The sequence below is a fragment of the Dipteris shenzhenensis genome, chromosome 32, assembly GCF_047967505.1.
Source record: "Dipteris shenzhenensis isolate YYH24624 ecotype China chromosome 32, Dip_SZ_1.0, whole genome shotgun sequence".
Classification (NCBI taxonomy): domain Eukaryota; kingdom Viridiplantae; phylum Streptophyta; class Polypodiopsida; order Gleicheniales; family Dipteridaceae; genus Dipteris; species Dipteris shenzhenensis.
The window spans coordinates 31,527,154-31,550,468 of record NC_141627.1 but is presented as its reverse complement, the minus strand read 5'-3'; the positions used below and the strand labels follow the sequence as shown (position 1 = coordinate 31,550,468).

General features: G+C 41.8%; 1 protein-coding gene across 1 annotated transcript; it reads right to left on the bottom strand.

Moving 5' to 3' along the window:
• Positions 1-1,082: 1,082 nt before the first annotated feature.
• On the bottom strand, positions 1,083-1,706 carry LOC147880611 (uncharacterized). The gene has a single exon (XM_087370644.1). It carries the CDS (start codon positions 1,704-1,706, stop codon positions 1,083-1,085), a length of 624 nt encoding a protein of 207 aa, XP_087226770.1.
• Between the last annotated feature and the right edge of the window lie 21,609 nt (positions 1,707-23,315).

Here is a 23,315-nt window from a genome sequence, read left to right as displayed (position 1 = left end):
CTATGCCACATGTACACTACTGTAGGTAGCCTTATTTGCATGGGTCGTGATTAATCCAATGACCATACTTTGAGACTCGCTATATTGTTAAGTACAAAACAAACATTCCTAAATTGCATACATCCACAACCCTTCTAAAGTGTAAGGATTAGTATTTATGATTACTTTCTTAACATCTCAAGCACTCCTTGAACACTTTTAACTCAAATAGAAAATCCCGTCAATCACTCATCAAGTCACATTGATCCACTGATTTTAACTTGTTTGATTAATTGTTCTTTCTTTCATCACCATGCTCGAGAAGTATCACACAACGTAGCTTAATGTTGCATCACATATTTAAAAAAAACCTACTATATTCTTATATTCTAGCTAATAATTCTCTTTTGTTTCTTTAATGAACAATGAGAAATATGAATTTTGCAATTCCATATTACAATGAAGTAGATTGATGTTCCATGACTCAACTTTAAAATCCTCCAAAAATCCAATGATGATAAAGACCCTATTTGGATTCATACATGTACACATGCAAAAATTGTGGTGTTGTTGCTTTCTTTCCCATGCAATATTGTGGAGAGCCATAACCCCCCTAATGTGAATTGATAGTATATCCACAAACTATTGAACACTAATTCACACATGCATAGATGCAAAAATTGTGGTGTTAAAGCTTTTTGTCCTATGTTAAGTAGTTGGTACCTCTTGTTGTGGGCCATGCCCCCATGCCCCTAATGTAAATTGACACCATATACATAACTATGGAACTTAAGTGTGGCCTTTCAAGAATTAATTTACCAATTTACTAGATTTCTAAAAGAGCTCCAATACGTTCCAAGAGGTTTATTGCTTGTAATGTAAAAAGCCTACGTCTAAAATACTGAAGAAGCGTTTGGATACTAAAATTGTATGCAATGTTTCAAACGGCCATTTCCCATGGGCTCTTTTTTTCATTGATTGATGAACATATCTTTCAAACAACTTCACTTTTAAATACAAAAAGTACTACTTTTATTTCTATGCCCTCCCACAACTTGGCTTTGTAGAGCTAGTGATCCCAATTTTTTTTGAAAAAACGTGATTCATCGGCAGAGAAGAAGCTTACAAGCGGCTAGCACGATCCCAGAGAACACACTCGCGAGAAAGAGAACACCCCAGATGTACGTGAGAACGTAGTCATTCCAGCGAATGCAGAACTTGTTTCGCGGCATCAAGCAGCGGTTCCAATCCGTGGTGGGAGCTCTATCGATGTCAAAATTAACTCCCAACATCTGCAGCTGCGAGAGTGAGCTGTGGATCTGCTGCTGCGTTTGCAGCACATACTGGATTGCTGAAGCGGTCTGCCCAATGTCCAGCATGCGATCTAAGACGACCCAGATGATCGTGATGGAAGAAATCAACGATAGAGTGAAAGGGATCCACCAATGCCTGCACCGATCCTTCGAGTCATCGGGAACTGGAAAGATGGCGGTGATCACGACGCCCTGGAAGACCATGTAGAGGCCGAAGAGAGTGAAGACTTCGTTGCGGTTGCTAGTTTGGTGGTCGTCCAGCTTAAGCAGATCGTCGATGGTCTCTTGATATTCGTCTTGCCAGAGCTGGAATGCGAGGTTGTGCGGGCTCTGCTCGATCTCTGGAAAGGTGGGCAAGGTGCGGTTCATTTTGGTCTGAGAATCATGAGATGGTGGAGGCCGACTATTTGACATAGCGCAGGTGAATGCAATAACCTAAGATGATGAGAGACCAGGTTTGGCACGATAGGGACTTCAGCAAACTTGCTCCCGTTTGCGTGAAGGTGAATGGATGATAAGTTTATATATTCGATCAGCAAGGCATCTACGAGATTAGCAAGGCATTATATATGCAAGCCGGATCACATGTACAGGTCAGAGATCACCTTTATCTACAATAACATCTCGCCGTTTGCGTGAAGCTGATAGTTTAATGTTGTCAACCTTAAGGACGCAGCAAAGGTTGTGCATGTTGTATTCTTCATCAACCTTAATTTGAACTAAAGATCTTAAATAGTGTATAAAATATGCCCTCATAATGGAAACTCACGTTAATGAGAACATAAGAAGGGAATCATGTACAAAGGCAGCCGGCACATTCCCAGGTAATAGGAGGATCTTCCCTCATTTATATGCTCTCCCTCTAAAAATATGAGACACATCCTTCCATAGGATACACAAGACCTAACTAGCCTAGTGGCCGGGATACTTGGACATGGAGGGGGAGATTGCGATTTTGTTTCTCATTCTAAGATAAAATTGTAAGCTTGCCTTAATGCAAGCAAATAAATCAAGTGAATCAATCACCTTACCTTCACCATAGGTTCCACATAGGGTGATTGATGACAAGAGATAAAACGAATTAAATATGTGTGGATTAAAAAAGAAAGGAACTATTAAGGATGTAAGTGTGAATTTTCTAGATGTTAAAAAAGAAAAACGACTTCTTAGCCATGTTTTGTAAGCTTCAAAAAACACATTGCATGTGGCTAGCTTGCTCGATCTATAACTTATGTGTTGCTCAATAGGAGTTGACAAACTTGGTGTCTAAGCTAATCTAGACATTGTAAACTTGAATCTAGACCAAATTATTACAAATTTGGATCTTAAATGACATCATAATTAAACCATTGCAAATGCTATTTTGCATGTGAAGCATGTATCCTATTCTATATAAGAAATTACAATTTATTTCAAAACATTAAGATTTTGTTCTACACATATATGCAAGCTAAGTGTTGATTCAGAAGCTTTGGCTTTTCTTACAACTAAAGGAGATAACTAATTAACAACATTTAATATGGTTTAGTTAGTGTGCAACATTGCACTAGAATTGCACACACACATTAAAGGACATGTCCATTAGGCTGGCTTGGTTGACGTGTGTCACCATGGTAGTAGTCACCACTTCTAGTGGCTGATGTGGCCTATACAATAATTGATGTGGGCCAATAGGCACACACCTTGGTGGTTGATGTAGGCTACCAAGATGGTCATTAGGGGAGAATTGGGGTCTCCAAAGGGCCCGCAATTAGTGTTTCCTAATTTCAAGGAATTAGTGAGGTATTTGAGGTGTTCCAATGGGAGTGCTCCTTTTTGTGGGGCAATGCCATGTTGAGGTAGAGGGTAGGAAGACCTGCAAATAGCCCCTATTGGCTACTCCTCTTACACTGCAAACTATCCCCCCCCCCTCCCTCAACCCATGCTTGACCCTCCTCCCATATGCACCTCCCCCAAACAATCCTACAATTCATTCAAGAGGCGGTGGGTCCTTTTGGGAAAAATTTTCCCCCCTCTCAACTTGTTGCAGGCTTTCCTCTCCTCTTCTCTGGTCCATCTCCATTCTTCCTCCATTTCTCAAATGTGGGAACTCTTAGATATCAATGCTCCACTCTCGTGCAACTATGCGGGAACCAGCTAACTCTACTTGTAAGCCCCCCATATGAGGAGAAGGCATTTGAGTAGCTTGGTTATCCGGTAGGTCTTGGTTTGGACACCAAATGGGGGCCATGCGTGGCCTGATGGCTGGACGACTTCAGATAGAGTTGGCACACTGCTACCTAGGCTACATGCATGTGTGGGAAGGCATCCCATGACTGACTACACTGAGGGTAGACGAAGCATTTCCCGGGGCAGCCCACTCTCAGGCTGCGGGGCCCGTTTGGAGCCCCAGATGATCCTGAATGGTGGCTCTGGGCCAAATGGATACCATAGGTTAGTTGCTCTATTTTGCGCCATGGTTCTAACGTGTGGTCAGTGGCCTCCGACCTCCAGTCGGCCGTGTTGGGCTGACTAGGCCAGTCTCCCAATCAAGTCTAACCAACTACGACTAGCGGCTATATAAGAGCAAGCCCGTGAAGCCCATCATCATCACTGGCTACAGCAACCCTGATTCCTTACCATCCAGCCTCCATCCTCTACTATTTCCAGCATGCCATCAAAGCTTCTCACACAGGAGCGCATGGCTGGGAGGCAACGCCATTTATTGTATCAGTTTTACAATGATTAAATTTTTGATTCTCGATACTATCTGCTTTTCTTTCTTGTATACGAGATCCTGTTATTTGTTGAGCATAGACGTTGTATTGTTTTCTTATAGGAACTCATTTGGCAGCTGCTCTGCCCCCTCTTGCTCTGGTCCATTGTCTTTCTCCCTCTCTAACAACTCATGTAGTAGCTACTCTTTCTCTCTCCATTCCTAGCTACAGCACCTCCTATAGCATCTGCTCATCCCCCTCTGCTCTGTCTCCCTCCATTCCTAGGTATAGTATCTCCTGTAATGGCTGCTCGTCCCCTTCTTCTCTTGCTCCCTCCATTCCTAGCTACAACACCTCCTGCAACAATAGCTCCTCATCCCCCTCTGCTCTTTCTCCCTCCATTCCTAGCTACAACACCTTTTGGAGCTACTCTCCACCTTCAATTACACCCTCTATACCTTCCCCCCTTCTCCGTCTCTCTCCCTCTATCGAAGCTTCTCTCTCCCTCCAAGCTGCACTTTCAGGTCCTTTCTTGTTGTTGTGACCTCTGTACAAGCATGGTGAGGAGACCATACATGTCCTCTGTGTCCCACAAGAGAAAAAATGCTCTAGCTGAATGGGTGCCTTGCACCTACAGCTTGAATGACTGGATAGTCATGAGAGGATCTGCCAAGGGTCCACATAAGCTTCCCAAGAGCAAGAGAGGTGATCTTTTGCATGAAAGGAAGGGCCGCATCATGAAGTTCAATCTTGGGAAGAAAGGATGGCTTGCAAAGGTGCAACACATCTACATGGGGAAGGACATGCACCTTGCTCCGTCAAGTAATCAATCGACAATACCATTGCACTATAAGTCTGCATTTTGTGTAAGATTATTAATTGTAATGAGTCAGTTTGAAATTGTATTTTGAAACAGCACTTGTGCATAGTAGATGTATTTCCTTCAGACTTTGAGGAGTGGGAACCAGTTGAGTGCTTCTTAGGTAAGTTTACTGCCATTCATGAGGATTTAGGTAGGCAAATGCATGCTAGAGGGAAGTCCTCTGCCTTGAAATAGAGAAATACCTATTGGTATAATGCCATGTACATTACTCCAAGGATGGCATCAGGCTATGGCCATCTTCAATGCATTGCAGCACCACAACTTGAAGACATGGATTGCAGCATGGTGGACACAAGAACAGTACAATCCTACAAGGAAAAGATTGCAAAGGATGTGGGCATGGCCATGAAGTTTACATTTGTTTCTAAATGGGTACGGTTGTCTTGGTTTATGCCTCTTCACATTTTTGCTTCTTGTTTTTATAATATCCAAATGCACATAGCAAAAACCATGTGGTCATGCAAGTGCCTACATGAGAATGCCCTTGGAATATCTTGGGGTGAATTAGGGAAGCAGGTCAGGTGAGCAAAATGGTGATCTGTTTCAATGCCATATATGTAAAGTGGTTGTCAAGTACCACATCTCCTGCCAAATGTTATATTTCGCTTTCTAATATAGGCACTAGAAGGAAACAATTGGCAATTGGCTCCCCCTTGACTCTAACAATGATGATAATATAGGGGTAAGTTTATGTAGTGATTCTCATTTAAGATGTGTCAAGAATGTGACCGTCATGTCACAATGGACTCTCAGGGACATGTGAGAACAATGCTCTTTTTGCCATAGTTGGCCCCAAAGTTGAATGCCTTTCTTAAAAAGGGTCAAGTCCTCACCCTTGAGGGAGGTAGACCTATGCATAGCAGATACCCAAATGGAGTCCAAGGGCCGCCATGAAATACCCCTTACCTGAGAACATGATTTGGGATTTAATGGATTCTAAAGCAATCCAAAGAGACTTCTAGATCTAGATGCCTTTAGTAAAGCATGGTTGTGGGTTAAAAATTGCTGTCGATAATTTGGGGAAGTGTTTCCACTTTCTCTCCCTCAAAGCCGAGCTTGTGAGAAATTCCTAGCAAGGAGCTAAGCCCACTAACTTGACTTGACTAGAGATTTGATAATCCATGTGGCAGCCAACTTAGTAGTAGATAATTGATTATTAACAACACCAAGGTGACCTTCAACCTTGGGCCTAGTGCAAAACTCCCACTTCACTTTGGGTACTCTAGAACTTTGTCCCCATAAAAAGAATCTACATTTGGAGATAAGTTGAACCAAGCCCTTATTGTTGGGGTGCTAGTAGGATAGATAGAAGATAGTGATAGGGTATAAGAAATGATTCGGGACCATCCTCCTACCCACTAAGTTAGCCTAGAATCCCTTCCACTTCTCGAGCTTAGTGTAGAACCTATCCAAAGCTCAGTCCCACCTATCTTTCATACTGATCCCATAGAGATTTACAGGATTCTGAACACGTCACCATGAGGTAGTGTGTGGAATCTAAGAGAGTGAAGCAAAGGCTATTGTTGGCCACTAAGGGTGGTGTAACCCATTTTGGTGTTATTAACGAGATAGCCCCAGACTGTGCAAAAAGTGTTAAGACACTACATGACTGCTCCAACCTCTTTTATATTGTTTCTAGATGTCAAGCTTGTATCATCACTGAATTGCTAGATAACCGATTGTGCACTAGAGGGGAGTTCAATTCCCCAAATGGTGCCTTGATCTACTCCCTCCAGTAAGAGAAGGCCTAGAGAGCTCGAGCGATCCACCTCAAAAAATTTATTGTACCACGTGCGTTCAAAAGGAGAGCTATTTTAATTCAACTTTTGGAAAAAATTTGACAAGATTACAATAACAGGAGGGGTTTTTTAATTCAACTTTAGAAAAATATATGTTAGTTCATAAGTAAAGAGGGGTGATTTTGTTGGAGGGAAAATTTTAGTTGAGGGGATTTTTTAATACCCCTTGAATGCACATGATACCTAGGGTTTAATAGTAGTGCACCCCCTGAGCTAGAAAGTTAGTAGCTACTACTAATAGAAGGGGAGCAATAGGATAGCCTTGTTTGATGGAGCATCTAAGAGGAAATAGAGAGGACATGGCCCCATAAAAAGAGATTTTAGTTGAGGCATTGGATAAAAGAAGTTTGATAAAAGAAACATATTCTGGCCCTAGACCCAAATCCTATAGGGACTGGATAAGAAAGTCCCAGTCCCCCAACCAGTCATAAGCCTTATCAAAATCTACTTTAATGAAATAGATGTCTTGCTTGGTGTCTCTAGCATGCTCACATCTTTTTGATAGAATCAAATGCTTGGAAAGCAATTGTCACATTCTGGTTGACTAGTAAATGATATTCCTTGATGGGATTTTGGATGCCTAATTAAGCTTGTTAGCCATACATATGTTACCTCGGCACCTATTAGGTAGATTTGGTGCATTTGTTGGGCAGCTTGCTGCCAATTTTTTAGCTATTTTGTGTACATTTTGTTGGCTATATTTTTCTTTCCTTTTTCACTTTGTGCAATGGCAAAGCATGGGTCTAATATTTTTAAGACACTTTTGCAAAACAAGGATCAATCTATCTAATTTGCTTATTCATGGTGAAAAATATATTGATTGGTATAGGTTTATGAGTTACAATTTCCACATTTCTTGTCATCTTTCTCCTTTCTCTGTGAGCATGTGGAATCATAACCCTTCTTTCTTCTGCATGATGCATCCCCATACTTTGGATTACAACCATGAAAATGTTTCTTTCCTTTTCCTTCGCACTTGCCTACATAGGCTTGTTCTCCCTCTTCCATGGGAAACATCAAAGTTGTTCATGTGTTGCTCTTCCTGTAGAAGCAAGCCAACCACACATGACCAAAGCTCTTTTTGTTATCATCCTTTGAAATCACCATAAGACTAAGCATTTTCACAAAGGGGGAAAATGACTTTGCAATGTTCTTGAGCATTTTGGAAATCAATGCCTAGCATCTAGGTCCTCACCCAACAAAGCCAATTGATCAACCACATCACAAATTTTTGTAACATAATCGGTGATACTATCACCCTCAAGCATGTGAGTGTCGTTGAGATGAGACTAGACATCTTGTAGATGTAGCTAGTACAAGCACTCTTGCATAAGGAGGTGGAGAGCTACATCTATGCCTACAAGGCCTATTGATGAGCAAAGAAAGTGGGATAGGAGAGATGGTTAGGACATGTCCATTATTACACAATGTTACAAACGGCATGTCATTATTCACATTCCACCATGCAAGACTACAAGGGATTCCTGGGACACGCTAGCACGAATGTTTCATGTTAAAAATAAGGCCAAGAATATGTACTTGCAAAGCAATCTCTTCAAGGCCACGTGCATGCTTGAGGGTGATAATACCACCAATTATGTTACAAAAATTCGTGATGTGGTTGATCAATCGGCTTCATTGAGTGAGTACATTGAGGATAAGACATTGGTTTCCACAATGTTCAATAGCATTGCAAAGTCATTCTCCACCTTTGTGACAATACTCAGTCTTATGGTGATTCCAAAGGATGATAACATAAAAGAGATTTGATCATGTGGTTGGCTTGCTTCAACATGAAGTGCAATTGATGAAGAAACTTAATGCTCCTTTAACATTTCCCTTTAGGAGGGAGAACAAGCCTATGCAAGTAATTACAAAGGAAAAGGCAAGAAACACTTTCAAGGTTGTAAGCCAAAATATGGGGATGCATCATGTAGAAGCAAGAAGGGTTATGATTCCATGGGCTCACAGAGAAAGGAGAAAGATGGCAAGCAATGTGGAAATTGTGACCCATAAACCTTCACCAATCAATATATTTTTCACCATGAATGGCCACATTGGGTAGCTTGATCCATTCAATTTATCCTCATTTTGCAAAAGTGTATTAAAAATCTCAGACCCATCCTTTGCCATTGCATGAAGTGAAAAAGGAAAGAAAAACACAGGCAACAAAATGTACATAAAACAAATTGAAAATTGGCAACAAGCACTGGTACAACAAAATGTACACAAAACAACTTGAAAATTAGCAATGAGCACTGGTACATAGCGATGTTGTTGGTCCATTTTCAATGTCAATTGGAGGATCAAAGTATCTTTTGACATTCAATGATGACTATGCTCTAGGTTTACTTGGGTATTTTCGATCAAGAACAAGTCGATGTATTTGGTACGTTCAAAACTCAACTAGCTATGGCAAAAATTCAACTTGGAAAGAATACGTTTTGAGATCAGATAGCTATGGTATTTGTTCAAAACTTGGCTAGTTATGGCAAAAAATAACCTTAGAAAGAATACCTTTCTGAGAGGTGGAATACCTTTCGAATGATATGCAAAGGGTCATGTCTGACAGGGGGATAAAGCATGGGAAGACGATGTCTTATACACCGCAGCAGAACCATGTTGCTTGAAGAAATAATAGGATGATAGTGGAGAGGGCCAGGACTATGCTGAAGGTTCAAGGCCTTCAGGTAATTTATGGGCAGAAGCCATTGTGATCACATCAACACATATCACCAATAGGTATCTGACATGTACTTTGTAGGACAAGACACCATATGACGTAATGTATCGGAAGAAACCTAAGTTGAATAACTTCATGTATTCAAAAGTAAGGCGTATGTTTTCAAAAGTAAGGTGTATGTTGACATTCTAGATCATATGAGAAAGAAGTTAGATGCTAAGATTGTGATTGGCATTATGGTAAGTATGAGTTTGGTAACCTTGAGATGCAAGATGTTAATGATCCATTTGATGATAGTAGTGACTTGCCACCTTTGGAAGAGGTTGTGCAAGAAAAAGATAAAGAAAAGGAGCAATTATAGGTGATGGATAAGAGGAAAGATAAAGGACACACACTAGAAAATCCATGCCTAGATGGCTCGTAAAAACCATAAAGGACAGCAAACTACAAGAGCCATTGGAAGGAAGAACATGAGGTGACCAGAGGAGGGTAGAGGAGGTTAAGGAGCATGAGCATGGAGATTCTGCTATGGAGCATGCCTTGCTCAACATAGAGGAGTCTAATGACCCTTTTACTCATGCCAAACATCAGCAGTGGAATGACCCTATGAAAGCTGAAATGGATGCCATTGCTAAAAATATTTGGGATCTTGTTGAAAGACCATCATGAAACAATGTCATTGGAACTAGATGAGTCTACAAAACGAAGTATAAATCAAATGGTACTATTAAAAAATACAACACTAGACTCTTGGTGAAGGGATATGCACAGAAACATGGCATTGACTATGACCAAACTTTTGCTACCACTACTCAAATGACTACAATTAGAATGATAACCTCATTGCCTACAATGAACAGCTGGAAAATGCATCAACTCAATGTTTTTAAAAAACTTTTAAATGGAGGGTTGCAAGAGGAAGTGTATGTTGAGCAGCCACCTGGTTATGTAGCACAGGGTATGGAAGACAAGGTGTGTAGATTGAGAAGGCATTGTATGGTTTAAAATAGGCACCTAGAGCATGGTATTGGTAGATACACATACATTTTATGGACCATGGACTCCATCAAATTCAAATGGAGAACACACTTTATGTGCTTATTTTGATGGTGTTCTTGTAGTTATTATGGTTTTGTATGTAGATGATATAATTGTCACTGGCAACAATGAAAATAGAGTGGAAGTAGTTAAGAAGGATTACAAAATCTTTGGCATTACAGATATGGGATTACTTCACTATTTCTTGGGCATTGAGTTTATGCATTATGATGAGGGAATATTTATGTCACAATAGAAGTATGCACTTGGGATATTGAAGAGGTTTCATATGCTAGACTATAAACCTGTCAAGGCTCCCATGGAGATTGGTCACACTTTGGAGCTATGTGATTATGAAGAGGATGCAAATGCCACCCTCTAGAGGTAGGATGTGGGTTCTCTTATCTTTCACTAGGCTTGACATTTAGTATGTGGTGTCATACTTGAGTAGATACATGGCCAACCCGAAGCAATCACATTGGATAACTAGAAAGAGAGTGTTTCAATATGTCAAGGGAACACTACAACTGAGTATGCACTATGGCAAGGAAGATGAGCCATACTTGGTTGGATTTAGTGACTCATATTGGGCTGGGGATTAGAAGGATAGGAAAACAACTATAGGGTATTGTTTCTTGCTTAGATTTTTAGCCATTTCATGGGGTAGTAAGAAGTAGGTAATAGTATCCACATCATCATGTGAAGCAGAATACAAGGATTTATTTACATCCACACAAGAGTGTATATAGCTTAAGAGTCTTGTTGATAGTATGATTCATGAGCAAGATAGAATGGCATACATCTTATGTGATAGTCAAAGTGCTATTACTATAGCACACAATCCAATTTTGCATGGTAGGACAAAGCACATAGATGTTCACTATCACTATGTGTCCGAGATGAACAAGTGGATACAATTTATGTGTCCACAGTAGAGAATATGGCAGATATCATTATAAAGCCTCTCCCAAGGGACAAGCTTGACACATTTAAGTTTGCCATTGACATGAGAGATACGGTAACCATCAAGTAGCTCTACTATAGTATTTGGCTGGATTAGCTATTTCTACTTTTTATTTAGCTTTAGTAGGTTAGTAGTAATTGCTAGCCAGGGGGGGATTGAAAATATGTCATATGTCTACCAAAATACTCCTTGGACATAAATGACTCCCATAACACTTATGACTAGCCAACCCCTTATATAGTTTTATTAGTTTAGTTTTATCATTCCACAATAGTGAAGATAGCACTCTTCACCTCAGCTCCAGCATTGCTTGTGTATTTTGCTGCTTTATCTTCAGAACTGAAGTGCTTAATTGTTTTAAAAATGACCCTTTCCTTGGTGACAAATACATCACTACCTAGTTCATTACGCTTGAAAAGGGCAATCTGCAAAGACATGAAAATAGTTGGTAGCTACTATGAGTATTTTAGTGATGCTCATGTAACAATGGTTGACATTGAAGGCTGAATGATTGATTTTGATACCAGTAGTGTGATGATGGCAAGGCAAGTCTCCAAGACACATGCTCCACCAAGGGAAAACTCAAGTCAACCATAGAAATACCCAGTGACAACTTCCTCATAGCCATGACTATGAAGTTGAGGTAAGAAATGATTGAGGCCATGAACCAAAGTCTCTATATTATGTCTCAACCACCACCTTAGACTTGTACAAGTCTGATGTTCACATTGCATGGCCAATCATATGGAAAATGAATGCCCCATCCTAAGGTTTGGTAACACTACAAAAGCAAATCAGTCACCAAGGCTATGGTGTCACATTTGTTCAGTCCATGGGTAACTATGATAGTAATTACATCTTCAACATGAAAACATCCCACCCCGACCTCAACAATGCCAACCGGCATCCATCATAGTATACAAGCAACCAACTTTTGCTGAAGGAATGCTAGCTCCAATGCTAAATCCTATGCTGACCTCCAAACCCAAGACCCACAATTGCTAAGAAATCCCAACCTATTGAGCAACATCTACAAGCACTGATTCTTGCTCTTCTTGCCTTTCCAATACAACAACTTCAACCTAAGGAACTAGACCCTCAATTTTATTATGATGTAGAGTATCTTGACAACTTGATTTGGTTATTGTACTAGAGTTTTAGTAGTGATATGGATGGAATTTATGCACATGCATGCACATGTGCATCATCTCATGTGTAGACTTGAGTAGAAGCTTCTACAATGTATTGCTCTCACTATTGGGTACTAATTCTTTTCAATCAAGGGGCCTCAGTACAGAGAATATCTTAGGTAATGTCGCATGTGCAACAAAGTCCTTTAGCTTCTAATCACATCTATTCTATTTCACAATTGCCTCGGTCGCAAAAAAGGGGCCTGTCCCATTTAAGCTCAACACAAGCTATCTAGAAATACTCACTTTGATCGAATGGTGGAGTCAGCTTGGAGGGCTGGTCAAAGTGCATGTAGTGGAAGCTTTTGTAGTGTTGCCAACCCAAATCTCTCACAAGTTTGTCGCTCTTAAAATGCTCAACTGAAGTGTAAGGATAGGGACGTAAATGCTTAAGTAAGATATGTTATCACATTTTAGTTCCAGTGAACTTTACCTACCTAAACTATGACTTTCTTCTCTTTTGATTTTCTCAAGTTAAGCTCTTTGATGCATTAGGGGAGAATTGGGGTCTCAAAAGGGCCTCATAAGGAATTGATTAAGAAATGGATTAGTCCTAATGAAAGGGCCAAGGTAGGTCCCAAAAATTCCTGACCCCCCTCACCTAGGTGGGTTAAGCCCAAAAGTGACCCCACCTATTACACCTCTTACACAACTCTTACTCCTAGGTGGGAACCAAAAAATTCAAAATTCAAAGTTTAAATTTTGAATTCCCTCCCTCCTTCTCTCTCCTCCCTCCCTCCCTCCTCCTCCCTCACTCCCCCTCCTCACTCCCTCCTCCCCCTCCCTCCTCCTCCCCCTCCCCCCCTCCCTCCTCCCCCTCCCCCTCCTCACTCCCTCCTCCCCCTTCCTCCTCCTCCTCCTCCATCCCTCCCTCCTCCATGCCTGCTCCTCCTCCCCTCCCCCTCCCACCTCCTCCACCACTGCTCCTCCTTTCCCCTCCGTCCTGCTCCTCCCCCTCCCTCCCTCCTCCATGCCTGCTCCTCCTCCCCTCCCCCTCCCTCCTCCTCCACCGCTACTCCTCCTCCCCCCTCCCTCCTACTCCTCCCTCCTCCCTCCCTCCTCCTCCATGCCTACTCCTCCTCACCCTCCACACCTGCTAGTCTGCCCCCCTTTCCTCCTCTTTAACTATTGGTCCTCCCCCCATCCCTCCTCCTCCTCGCCCTCCCTCTTCCTGCATGCTGCTCTTTCAAGCCTGCATCTCCACACCTTCTCCTTCTCTACACTCCTTTAATCATGGCACCATTCGAGGACGTCTCCAACAAGTACTAGGTTCACTTAGAGTTGGAGGCTGAATATGCAAGCACACATAGTTTGGGAATGAGGGGAGCTTCCAAAATCCAGAGTCTTCGGTTGCAAGGAAAGAAGCATCTCGACCTTTGGGTAGAAGGATCCTTGTATCCTTTAGATCCTGCCAACCAAAAGAGCCCTCCTTTCCATACAATGCATGAGCTAGTTCAGTTTGTTAGAAATGGACATGCGGGGTTGCTTGGTTATTGCAATCGGTTAAACAATGCTCAGTCAATGGCTATGCAAGCAAGCAAGATGCGCAAAGCCCAAGCAGAGATGCTAGCACATTTAGGAAATAGCACCATTGTTGCAATGCATAACTCTATGCATGATCTTTAAAGGAAGAATCGGGATCTTCATGATAAATCCAAAGCATTGGACTTGGAGCGATCACTCTGTAAGCTAGCTGAGTCCAAAAAAGGCTTGGAAAGATCTATATACAATCAAGTTCAACGAACCATAGAGAAGGAACGAGAGAAGGCAGAAGAACGAGTGCAAAAGATGAAAGAAACACCTTTGCGATTGAAGGAGAGGAAAAGAAGGTACTTACATAACATGGATGCATTGGCACCCACTGGTGGTGCTAGAAAGAGGAGAGTCCGAGCTACAAGGTTGTTTATCAAATGTTCCAATGAAATTACACTCTTTTGTGCTACACTATTTGTGAGTAAGTTTTTCTTGTGTTCTTCTTTAGGAATTTCATGGAAGATGTGATGGGAACAACGGACGGGGATGATATTGACTATTCATATGCTCTAGCTAGTTTATTGAAGTCAAGCGATGTCATTAGGATACTAAGGGACCCAAGACACAAGCGCCTACCTGTGCAAGTTGTTGAAGAGGTGATGAAGGACTTCAAGGATATTGTGGATGCAAAGGAGATGCTTGCAGCTTGTGATACTGCCGGTGTAAGTCGTGAAGCTTACACATCTATTTTCAAAATTTTCAAGTCTGCTATTTTGGAAAGGTATAAGAAGTCTATAGTGCCCCTACCCACACCTTGGTCTATGAGACATGCACAGTGAGAAACAAACCAATGTGCAAGAGAAATGCTTGGAGGGTACCATTGCATAAGGGGCACACTGACTTGGAAGAGTAAAAAGAAATCTAGCTTGCAAACCTTTGAGATAAATGCTTTCAACAATGTCTACTTAGATGATGAGAAACTACAACAAGCAATGGTCAAATTCTATGGCATGAGAGAAGATGGTAAGAGGAAATCCATTATAGCATTGCACTTTACTTAGTTCATTTCCTATATCATGTTTATCCTAATGATTTCTCTCTTTTGTTGTACAGATTGCAATGGAAAGCTCATATTTGTCATCAAAATGGATGAAGCTCGATTGCTAAAAGAACACAAGTTAGAGAGAGTGAGCATCTGCATTATGAATAAAGCCTTCGCCTTTGTTCAAGGGAACAAAGAAGTAGAGCAAGATTTCTCAGTGCAATTAGAGAAAGATATATGATGGCTTGCAGCATTTGAGACTCTAAAAGAGTGCCATGAGACATTGAAGTGGGTTCTAAATAGAACAAGAATCCCATCGACGAAGAGGAAGGGCAAACATTGACAGTCGATGGCCATGGAATATTTTGAGTTCAATCGCATCTTGCTGGTGATTTGAAAACCCTCAAGTGCTTGCATGGTTGTGATACACGGGCAAATGCAATGAACACATGCCTTTATTGCATGTATTCACAACGTAAGCAAAAGGTTGGCTTACAATGGGAGAATGGCATTCTATCTTGCAGCCAAATGTAAGCTCCCAATTGTAACAAGAAGGATCCAAAGTGGGATCTCATCTTGCCCATCCCACTTAAGAGAGTACACATATGTACTTTACATGCAGAACTGCGTGTACTTGATAAGTTGTTTTATTTGCATCTTGTTTGTGCTTGGAATTTAATTCCACAGGAAGTATCCGCACGGTGCTGAGAAGTTGCTATTAGAGATGGGATTCCATGGACATGTCAAACTTAAGGAGGATAAGAAAATGTCTTGGGCAACATAGAATCTTTCTGCAAAAGTGTCCATGGGTGGAGCGAAGGCAAGGAGATTCCTATCGAATCACAATCTTGACAAAGACAAACATGCATTGTCTCAAAGCAGTTTGGGTTGGGAATACTGGAAAGCATTATGTGAATGCATGACCAATAAGGCTTCTCATCCTCAAGTAGCAACTTTGAGAGCTAAAGTATGGACAAAGGTAGATGCATTGATAAAATTTATTCGCCAGGTTCAAATCGATGAGATGTATTATGAAAGGTTCAGGATGGCTGTGAAAGAGTTTATGCAATTAATGGTGAAAGCACACCCGCTCCTCGTGCATGAACCCAACTGAAAGTTCACCTCTGCACCATGGGCACCATCGTAATATTTAGCACTTGCTTTATAAACAGTTTTTGTTGCTAAAATGATTCTCATCATGTTTGCAGCATATTCTCTATGCACACGGACCATGGTTTGTACAAAATTGGGGCCCTTTATCCATTTGGAATACACAAGGCATGGAGAAGTCGCATTATCAAGAACTCAAGGGTGGGGTCACTCATAGCAATGCCTTGCATGAGATGTTCGACTAGTTTTTTAGATGTTTCAAATTGTATCAAAGAATAAAAGGCGTAGTGCTTGGAAAGCATCCATAGGGAGTCAAGGAGTCACACATTGGTTGCAAGCTAGAGTGAGAGAAGAGCAGATGGGTCCAACCACCAACAGAAGCTATGGTATAATTGTATATAAATATGAAATAAATATATTTCTTATTTTGACCACAATTTGTGTACTCACTCTTTAATATCTTGCTTATTTTGACCACAATTTTTGTACTCACATGATGTTAGGGAAAGTGGGGACATGGTGAAGCAGGGGGGAGAGAAGAGAGGGGCACGGCGGGGCAGGGCAAGGGGAGGGGTGGAGTGGTAGCAAGGGTGGGGGGAGGGGGTATGGGGGGATATGGGGGAGGGCGACAGGTGTGGGCAGGCCAAGTAGGGAGAGGGCAATGGGGGGGGAGGGCAACAAGGGTGGGGTGGTTAGAGGGGTTAGGGCAGGGGCAAGGGGCACGATGAAACCCTAAACATAATTAAAAGGGGTGTTAAAACATGATGGGCCTATATAAAACGTTTTAAAAAACCCTAGCTCTCATTATTCAATGGCAAGAGTGAAGAACACTGCTAGACCCACGGGACACCGCCTCCACCCTTCCTCCTCTAGCTCCACATTTGCACACACGAACCTATCTGGGTCTGGTGGCACCTCCCTCGACTCTTGTGAGCCCTCCCCCAAGTCTCGTGAGGTCTCCTAGGACTCTCCTGAGCCCTCCTCCAACTCTCATGAGCCCTCCCCCAAGTCCCGTGAGCCCACTCCCCAGTCTCTGAGCCTTATCCTCCTCCCAAGTCCCGTGAGCCCACTCCCCAGTCATGTGAGCCCACTCCCCAGGCTTGTGACCTCACTCCCAAGCCCCAAGAGCATGAGCCTTCCCCTCATCCTCAGTCAACCCTCAACCTTCCCCTTAGACTTCCCCTCAACCTTCCCCTCAGCCTTCCCCTCAGCCTTCCCCTCAGCCTTTCCCTCCCCATGAGAGCACTCCCCCAATTGAGCAACATATCTTTTAGAACCTCCCTTCCACTCAGCCTTCCCCTCCCCATCATGAGAGGACTCACCCACACAAAAAAAATGTATTCGATAACCTCCCAGACATAGAGAGGCTTCCTAAGGGCCAACGGATTGCTAGGAAGAGTACAATCTTCCCTCTCCCGGTGATACATCCCATCGTAGAAATGGTACCTGTGCCCATGAAGAGGGTAAAGCAGACACCAAGGAAGCCCCATCCCAAAGAAGGACAAAGCTCAAGACGTCCGCAAGAGGGGGATTCAGAGGAGGATCAATGCAGACGAGCAACGAAAGAAATTCAAGGCAAACAGGAGGCCATGGGATCATGTTCGGGTACCTATAAAGCCTCCACCAAGGAAGCCATACAGAACAAAACCAAGAGTGTGGGCCCTAAGGGAGATCAGACAAATGCAGAAGACCACCGCCAACTTGATCCTACGTGCTCCCTTCCAACGTGTGGTGCAGGAGATAGCACAGGGATACAAGGACGATGTGTGATTCAGCACAGGAGCTATGGGGGCACTCTAGGAGGTTGCAGAGCAAGTGACCAACACTCTGTTCAAGGACGCCAGCTTGTGTGCCATCCACGCAAAGCATATCATGGTCATGGACAAGGACATGAAGCGGCTATGGAGTGACCCAAGCTTGAAGCCCTAGATTCTCTTGTAGCCCACTCTTAGCATTTAGATGACCCACTGCCCTTCAAGGCACTATCTTGTATCTAAGGCCCAAGGGCCAATCTTTTTTAATGAAATATATTTACATTCTCTACACTATCACATTGTTGTGTATTCTCCATTTCTATGAGTGAAGTAACTGATCATTTTAATGTAAGTTTTGAATTTTGTCAAATCCTGAAGGAATTTCACTGTCGTGTAGAAGGGAAAAGTGTTTGGGACGTCGCCAGGACCCTAGAAAGCCCAAAACCCTCCACGGCATGAATTTGGGCATTCTGGCAAGTCTAGAATGCCCAAATTTGCACCATGGTGGGTTTTGGGCTTTCTAGGGTCCTGGCAACATCCTGAACAGTTTCCCTTTTGTGCAACAAGTGAAATTCCTTCAAGATTTGACAGAAATGAACTTTTGATACCCAGAATTGTTGAAAATAATGCTAAATTGGCTAGAAATGTATTAAATTAACACAATTAAAATGATGGAGAAAATATATCATCAATGACTTAAACAAAATACAATGGAATTCATGACAAGCAACGATAACTTAAAACAAATAATAAAGACATGTAGTCATGTATCCATTTAAATATATGTTTATATATACAAAAGTCCTCACAGGCTACCTTTCTTCTTGGCTAGTTCAAGTACATTGAGAATAGGGGTCTTTGAATCCCCTAGTGGCTTCCTAGATATAAATCTAGCTGCAATAGCACTAACATCCTCCTCTCCTACTGCCAAAGACATAGCCATTGCCGTCAATGTCCTGTGATGAATGTCTCCAAAGGCATTAATACCAGCCAAGCGGTGTACCAAAATGACTTTGTCAGCATTCCGAGTAATGTTGGAGTATCCGATACTGCATGACAATGCCTTGCACTTTAGCAACTCCGAAGGACCTCGAGAATAAATTTTGTTGTGAAAGACCATGATATTGAAACGTAAATACATTGAAACACACACAATAGCACCAAAAATCAAATATGAACGGAAACTCATGAAAGACAAGAGGAAATCACTGGGTACAATCTCCCCCCTCGAGGTGTGTGTCTCGTGATTCCACACCAAGAGTATTTATAATATTTGAATAAGCACATGAGCCATAGATACAAAGTCATGTATTCATCTCTTGATCATTCCTTTTCCATACTTTTCTCTTGAGCATCCTTTTACCTTACTTTTCTCTATGTCACTCCTTTTCTCACGTACTCATCCAAATTTACATGTCAAAAGTGGAAGGCTTTTAAGCACTCTCCCTTATCGAAAATGTAATGACCCTTGGCCATTTAATACATCACATAGCACTAGCACAAAACCATGGCATTTGGCCTTTATTCCCTCGAGCATGTTTACTCCCATCCGTCCATGTCATTTCCTATACTCAATAAACCAATCCACCATTAGTCAAATATTTGGCGCAATGATATACATCATATGATTAGCCAATCATGCTAAGCAATGGTCTTTACAAACGACAATCCATTTATGTGAGTATTTCTAAATGGCATCACCCATGATACTTATTAATGGCACACGTTTAGTTAGGCGTCCATGACTAATAAACCCAAGTATTAAATAGGATCCCCGCCACATTTCGTGCGATCCTATAAATACTTTACATCATTTGGAACAAGAGTTTTAAGAAATACTTTCTCGTAACATTCCCTCTTGCTTAAGGTGCAACTGACCTCAGTTGTGATTCTGTTTATATGAGTTAAGGATATCAGGATGGTGGTCTCGAAAAAATTGTTCAGGGAACCACTGTGCATTTTCTTTTGGATGATTTCTAAAATTCAATAAATAGGAGTTATAAGTCTTTCCTTTGCGCGTTGTTCTTTGTTGATCATCTAGAATACAATCAGGCTCAAGAACTACTTCATCCACAATCAAAGGTGGTTCTTCATATACAGGATGCATTGGTAATTCTCCCTTAAAAGGTTTCAAGAGATGAATGTGAAAGGAATTATGAATCTTCCAATGATTTGGCAAGTCCAGACGATAAGTCAAATCATTTACCTTAGTGATAACCTTGAAAGGTCCATAAAACCGTGGTGCTAATTTCACTACAGGGAATTTATTGACACTCTTTAAATGCCTCTTTTCAATTCATAGAAGGACAACATCTCCTTCCTTATACACCATATGTTGTCTTTTCTTATTTGCTTGCTTAGTATACTTCTCTTGAGCTCTCTTAATGGCTTCAGTCACTTCTCTCATGATCTAATCATAGTTTCTTGTAAAATCATCTGCCACTTCTATCTTTTGAATAATCCTTGTGATAGGGATCCGACAATAACTTTCCGTGGATTATTTCGAATGGAGATCTTCCTGTAACAAAATGGATTGTGTTGTTATAAGAAAATTGCAATAAATACAAATACTTATCCCAATTTCTACCTTGAGCATTAGTATAAATGTACTGCATATCTAAGATAGTATTGTTGGTTACCTACGTTTGTCCATTTGCTTTAGGATGGAAAGCTGAAGTAAAATCCACCTTGGTGCCAAGATTTTTAAATAGAGTCCTCCAAAAGGCACTACAAAACTTGGAGTCTCAATCTGAAACTATAATCTTTGGTAATCCATGATGTGGAAAAAAGTACTTCAAATACATGTGTGCCACTTGTGGTGCAGATAATGTCTTTTTGCAAGGCAAGAAATATGCTTGCTTGCTAAAGCGGTCCACAATAGTCTAGATCATGTTATTCTGATTAAAAGTTAAAGGAAATCCAGTAATAAAATCCATAGATATTTGTTCCCAAGACTGTGCAGGAATAGGCAAAGGCATTAATAGTCCTGGTGTTTTCCCCTTGAGACTTTTAATCTTTTGGCAAATCAAACATTCAGCAACATACTTATAGATGTCTTTCTTCATTAAAGGCCAATGAAATTCTTTCACAATACTTTGATAAGTTGCAGTCACCCCTCTGAGAGTGCTCTCAATGGAAGCAAGAATGGAAGAGGGAGAGAGAGAAACAGAGAGCCACACAAGTTTTGGTGGGTGCAGAACACCCTAATCTTGAGTATTGTACATAACGAGGGTAAAGGCACAGTGACCTTTAACCCCCACAACCTCCCACTTAAAGGACAATGTGCCTTTAAGGGAAAACAACCAGTGAGCATACTATCCAATGCCCATCAATACACAACAATACTCAAACCACTGACTAGGTAGACTCTTCATCAGCATATCTACAGGGTTATCATCTGTATGAACCTTGACAAGCTCTATGCGCTTGTCCTCAAGTACCTCCTTGATGAAATGGTACTTGACCTCAATGTGTTTGGTCTTTGCATGAAAGACCGGATTCCGTGCTAGTTGAATAGCACTCATGGAATCACTATGCAATGTCGGTAAACCTGTATGAATCCCCAAATCTCCCACTAGCCGATCAAGCCATATAGCCTCCTTGCAAGCCTCTGTGGCTGCAACATACTCAGCCTCTATGGTAGACAAAGCAACGTACTTCTGTGCACGAGACATCCACGACACTGCACCACCTGCAAAGGTGAACACATAACCAGAAGTGGATCTCCTACTATCCACATGCCCTACATAGTCTGAATCTGTGTACCCAAGTACACGCATGTCTCCTCTACCAAAGCAGATGCACATCTCCTTGGTACTCTTCATGTACCTCATGATGCACTTAACTGCCTCCCAATGCCTCTTTCCTGGATTAGCCATATACCGGCTAACAATTCCCACTCCAAATGCAATGTCTGGTCTAGTAGCTATCATAGCATACATAAGACTCCCAACTGCTGATGCATAAGGAACCTTGGCCATCATGGCCCTTTCCTCATCTGATTTGGGACTATCTGTATGACTCAGTTTCACATATGGAGGCAATGGAGTACTCACTGCCCTCCCCCCCTCCATATTGAAACGTTGCAATACTTTTGTAACATACTCTTTTTGTGAAAGCCAAAGGAGTTTCCTACTCCAATCACGCGTGATGCGCATACCAAGAATATGACCTGCAAATCCCAAATCCTTCATATCAAAGGCCTCATGCAACTTGGCCTTTAATGCATCTAGCTCATAAGTATTCTTGCTAGCCAATAGCATATCATCCACATATAGTGCCAAGATTATCAGGCTATTATCCTTAGCCCTTTTAGTGTAGAGGCAGTGATCAATTTCACTCCTTCTAAAACCCTGGGACCGAATGAAAGCATCAAACTTCTGATACCATTCTCTAGGTGCTTGCTTAAGACCATAGAGACTCTTCTTCAGCTTGCAAACTAAATGCTCTTTGCCCTTTTCTTCAAAGCCTTCCGGCTGTACCATGTAAATCTCCTCATGCAAATCCCCATGCAAGAAAGCTGTCTTGACATCCATCTGCATAAGCTCCATATCCTCTAATGCCACTAGTCCAAGCATGCATCTAAGTGTGGTCATCTTCACAACCAGAGAGAATATCTCATCAAAGTCCACACCCTTCTGTTGCTTGATCGCTTTTGCGACCAAACGGGCCTTGTACCTAGGCATATCATCACCTGTGACCTTCATTTTGTAGACCCATTTACATGGCAATGCTTTCTTTCCATGTGGCAAAGAAACCAAGTCCCAAGTCTTATTCTTCATAAGTGAACACATCTCTGATTGCATAGCATACTCCCACTTGCATTGATCCTCATGCATCATAGCCTCTCTATAGCAAGAAGGCTCCCCGCAATCAGTAAGCATCACATAGTCTACCCTTGGAACAAACCTATCAAGCGGTCTAGATACTCTAGATGATCTTCTCAAGGGCATTTCAGCTTTTTGTCCCACCTGCATATCAACCACATTTGGCTCATCATTGCCACCAATAGATGATCCATCATCTACCCTTGATTGTATACCTGTGGGAGTATTTGGTGGTACCATTTCTTGCACATTTGGTACATGGATAGCTTGCTATCTATCAACATATGTGGGTGCATTCACATCCTAGAAAGTGACTCTCCTTATTTCCACATCCCTCATGGGTGCCTTATGCATCTTCTTCTCATTGAATACTACATCATGGCTGTGTATGATCTTCTTTGCTTTTGGATCCCAGAGACGATAGCCCATCTCTCCAATTTCACCATAACCCAGAAAGATGCATTTCCTAGACTTAGGATCTAGCTTCTTTCAAAGCTCTTTTGGCACATGTGCATATGCCTCACGCCCAAATATACACAAATGAGAGTAAGAGGGCTTCTTGCCA

Excerpts from the sequence above, each read along its gene's own strand:
- LOC147880611 (XM_087370644.1), bottom strand. The coding sequence starts at position 1,706 with ATGTCAAATAGTCGGCCTCCACCATCTCATGATTCTCAGACCAAAATG.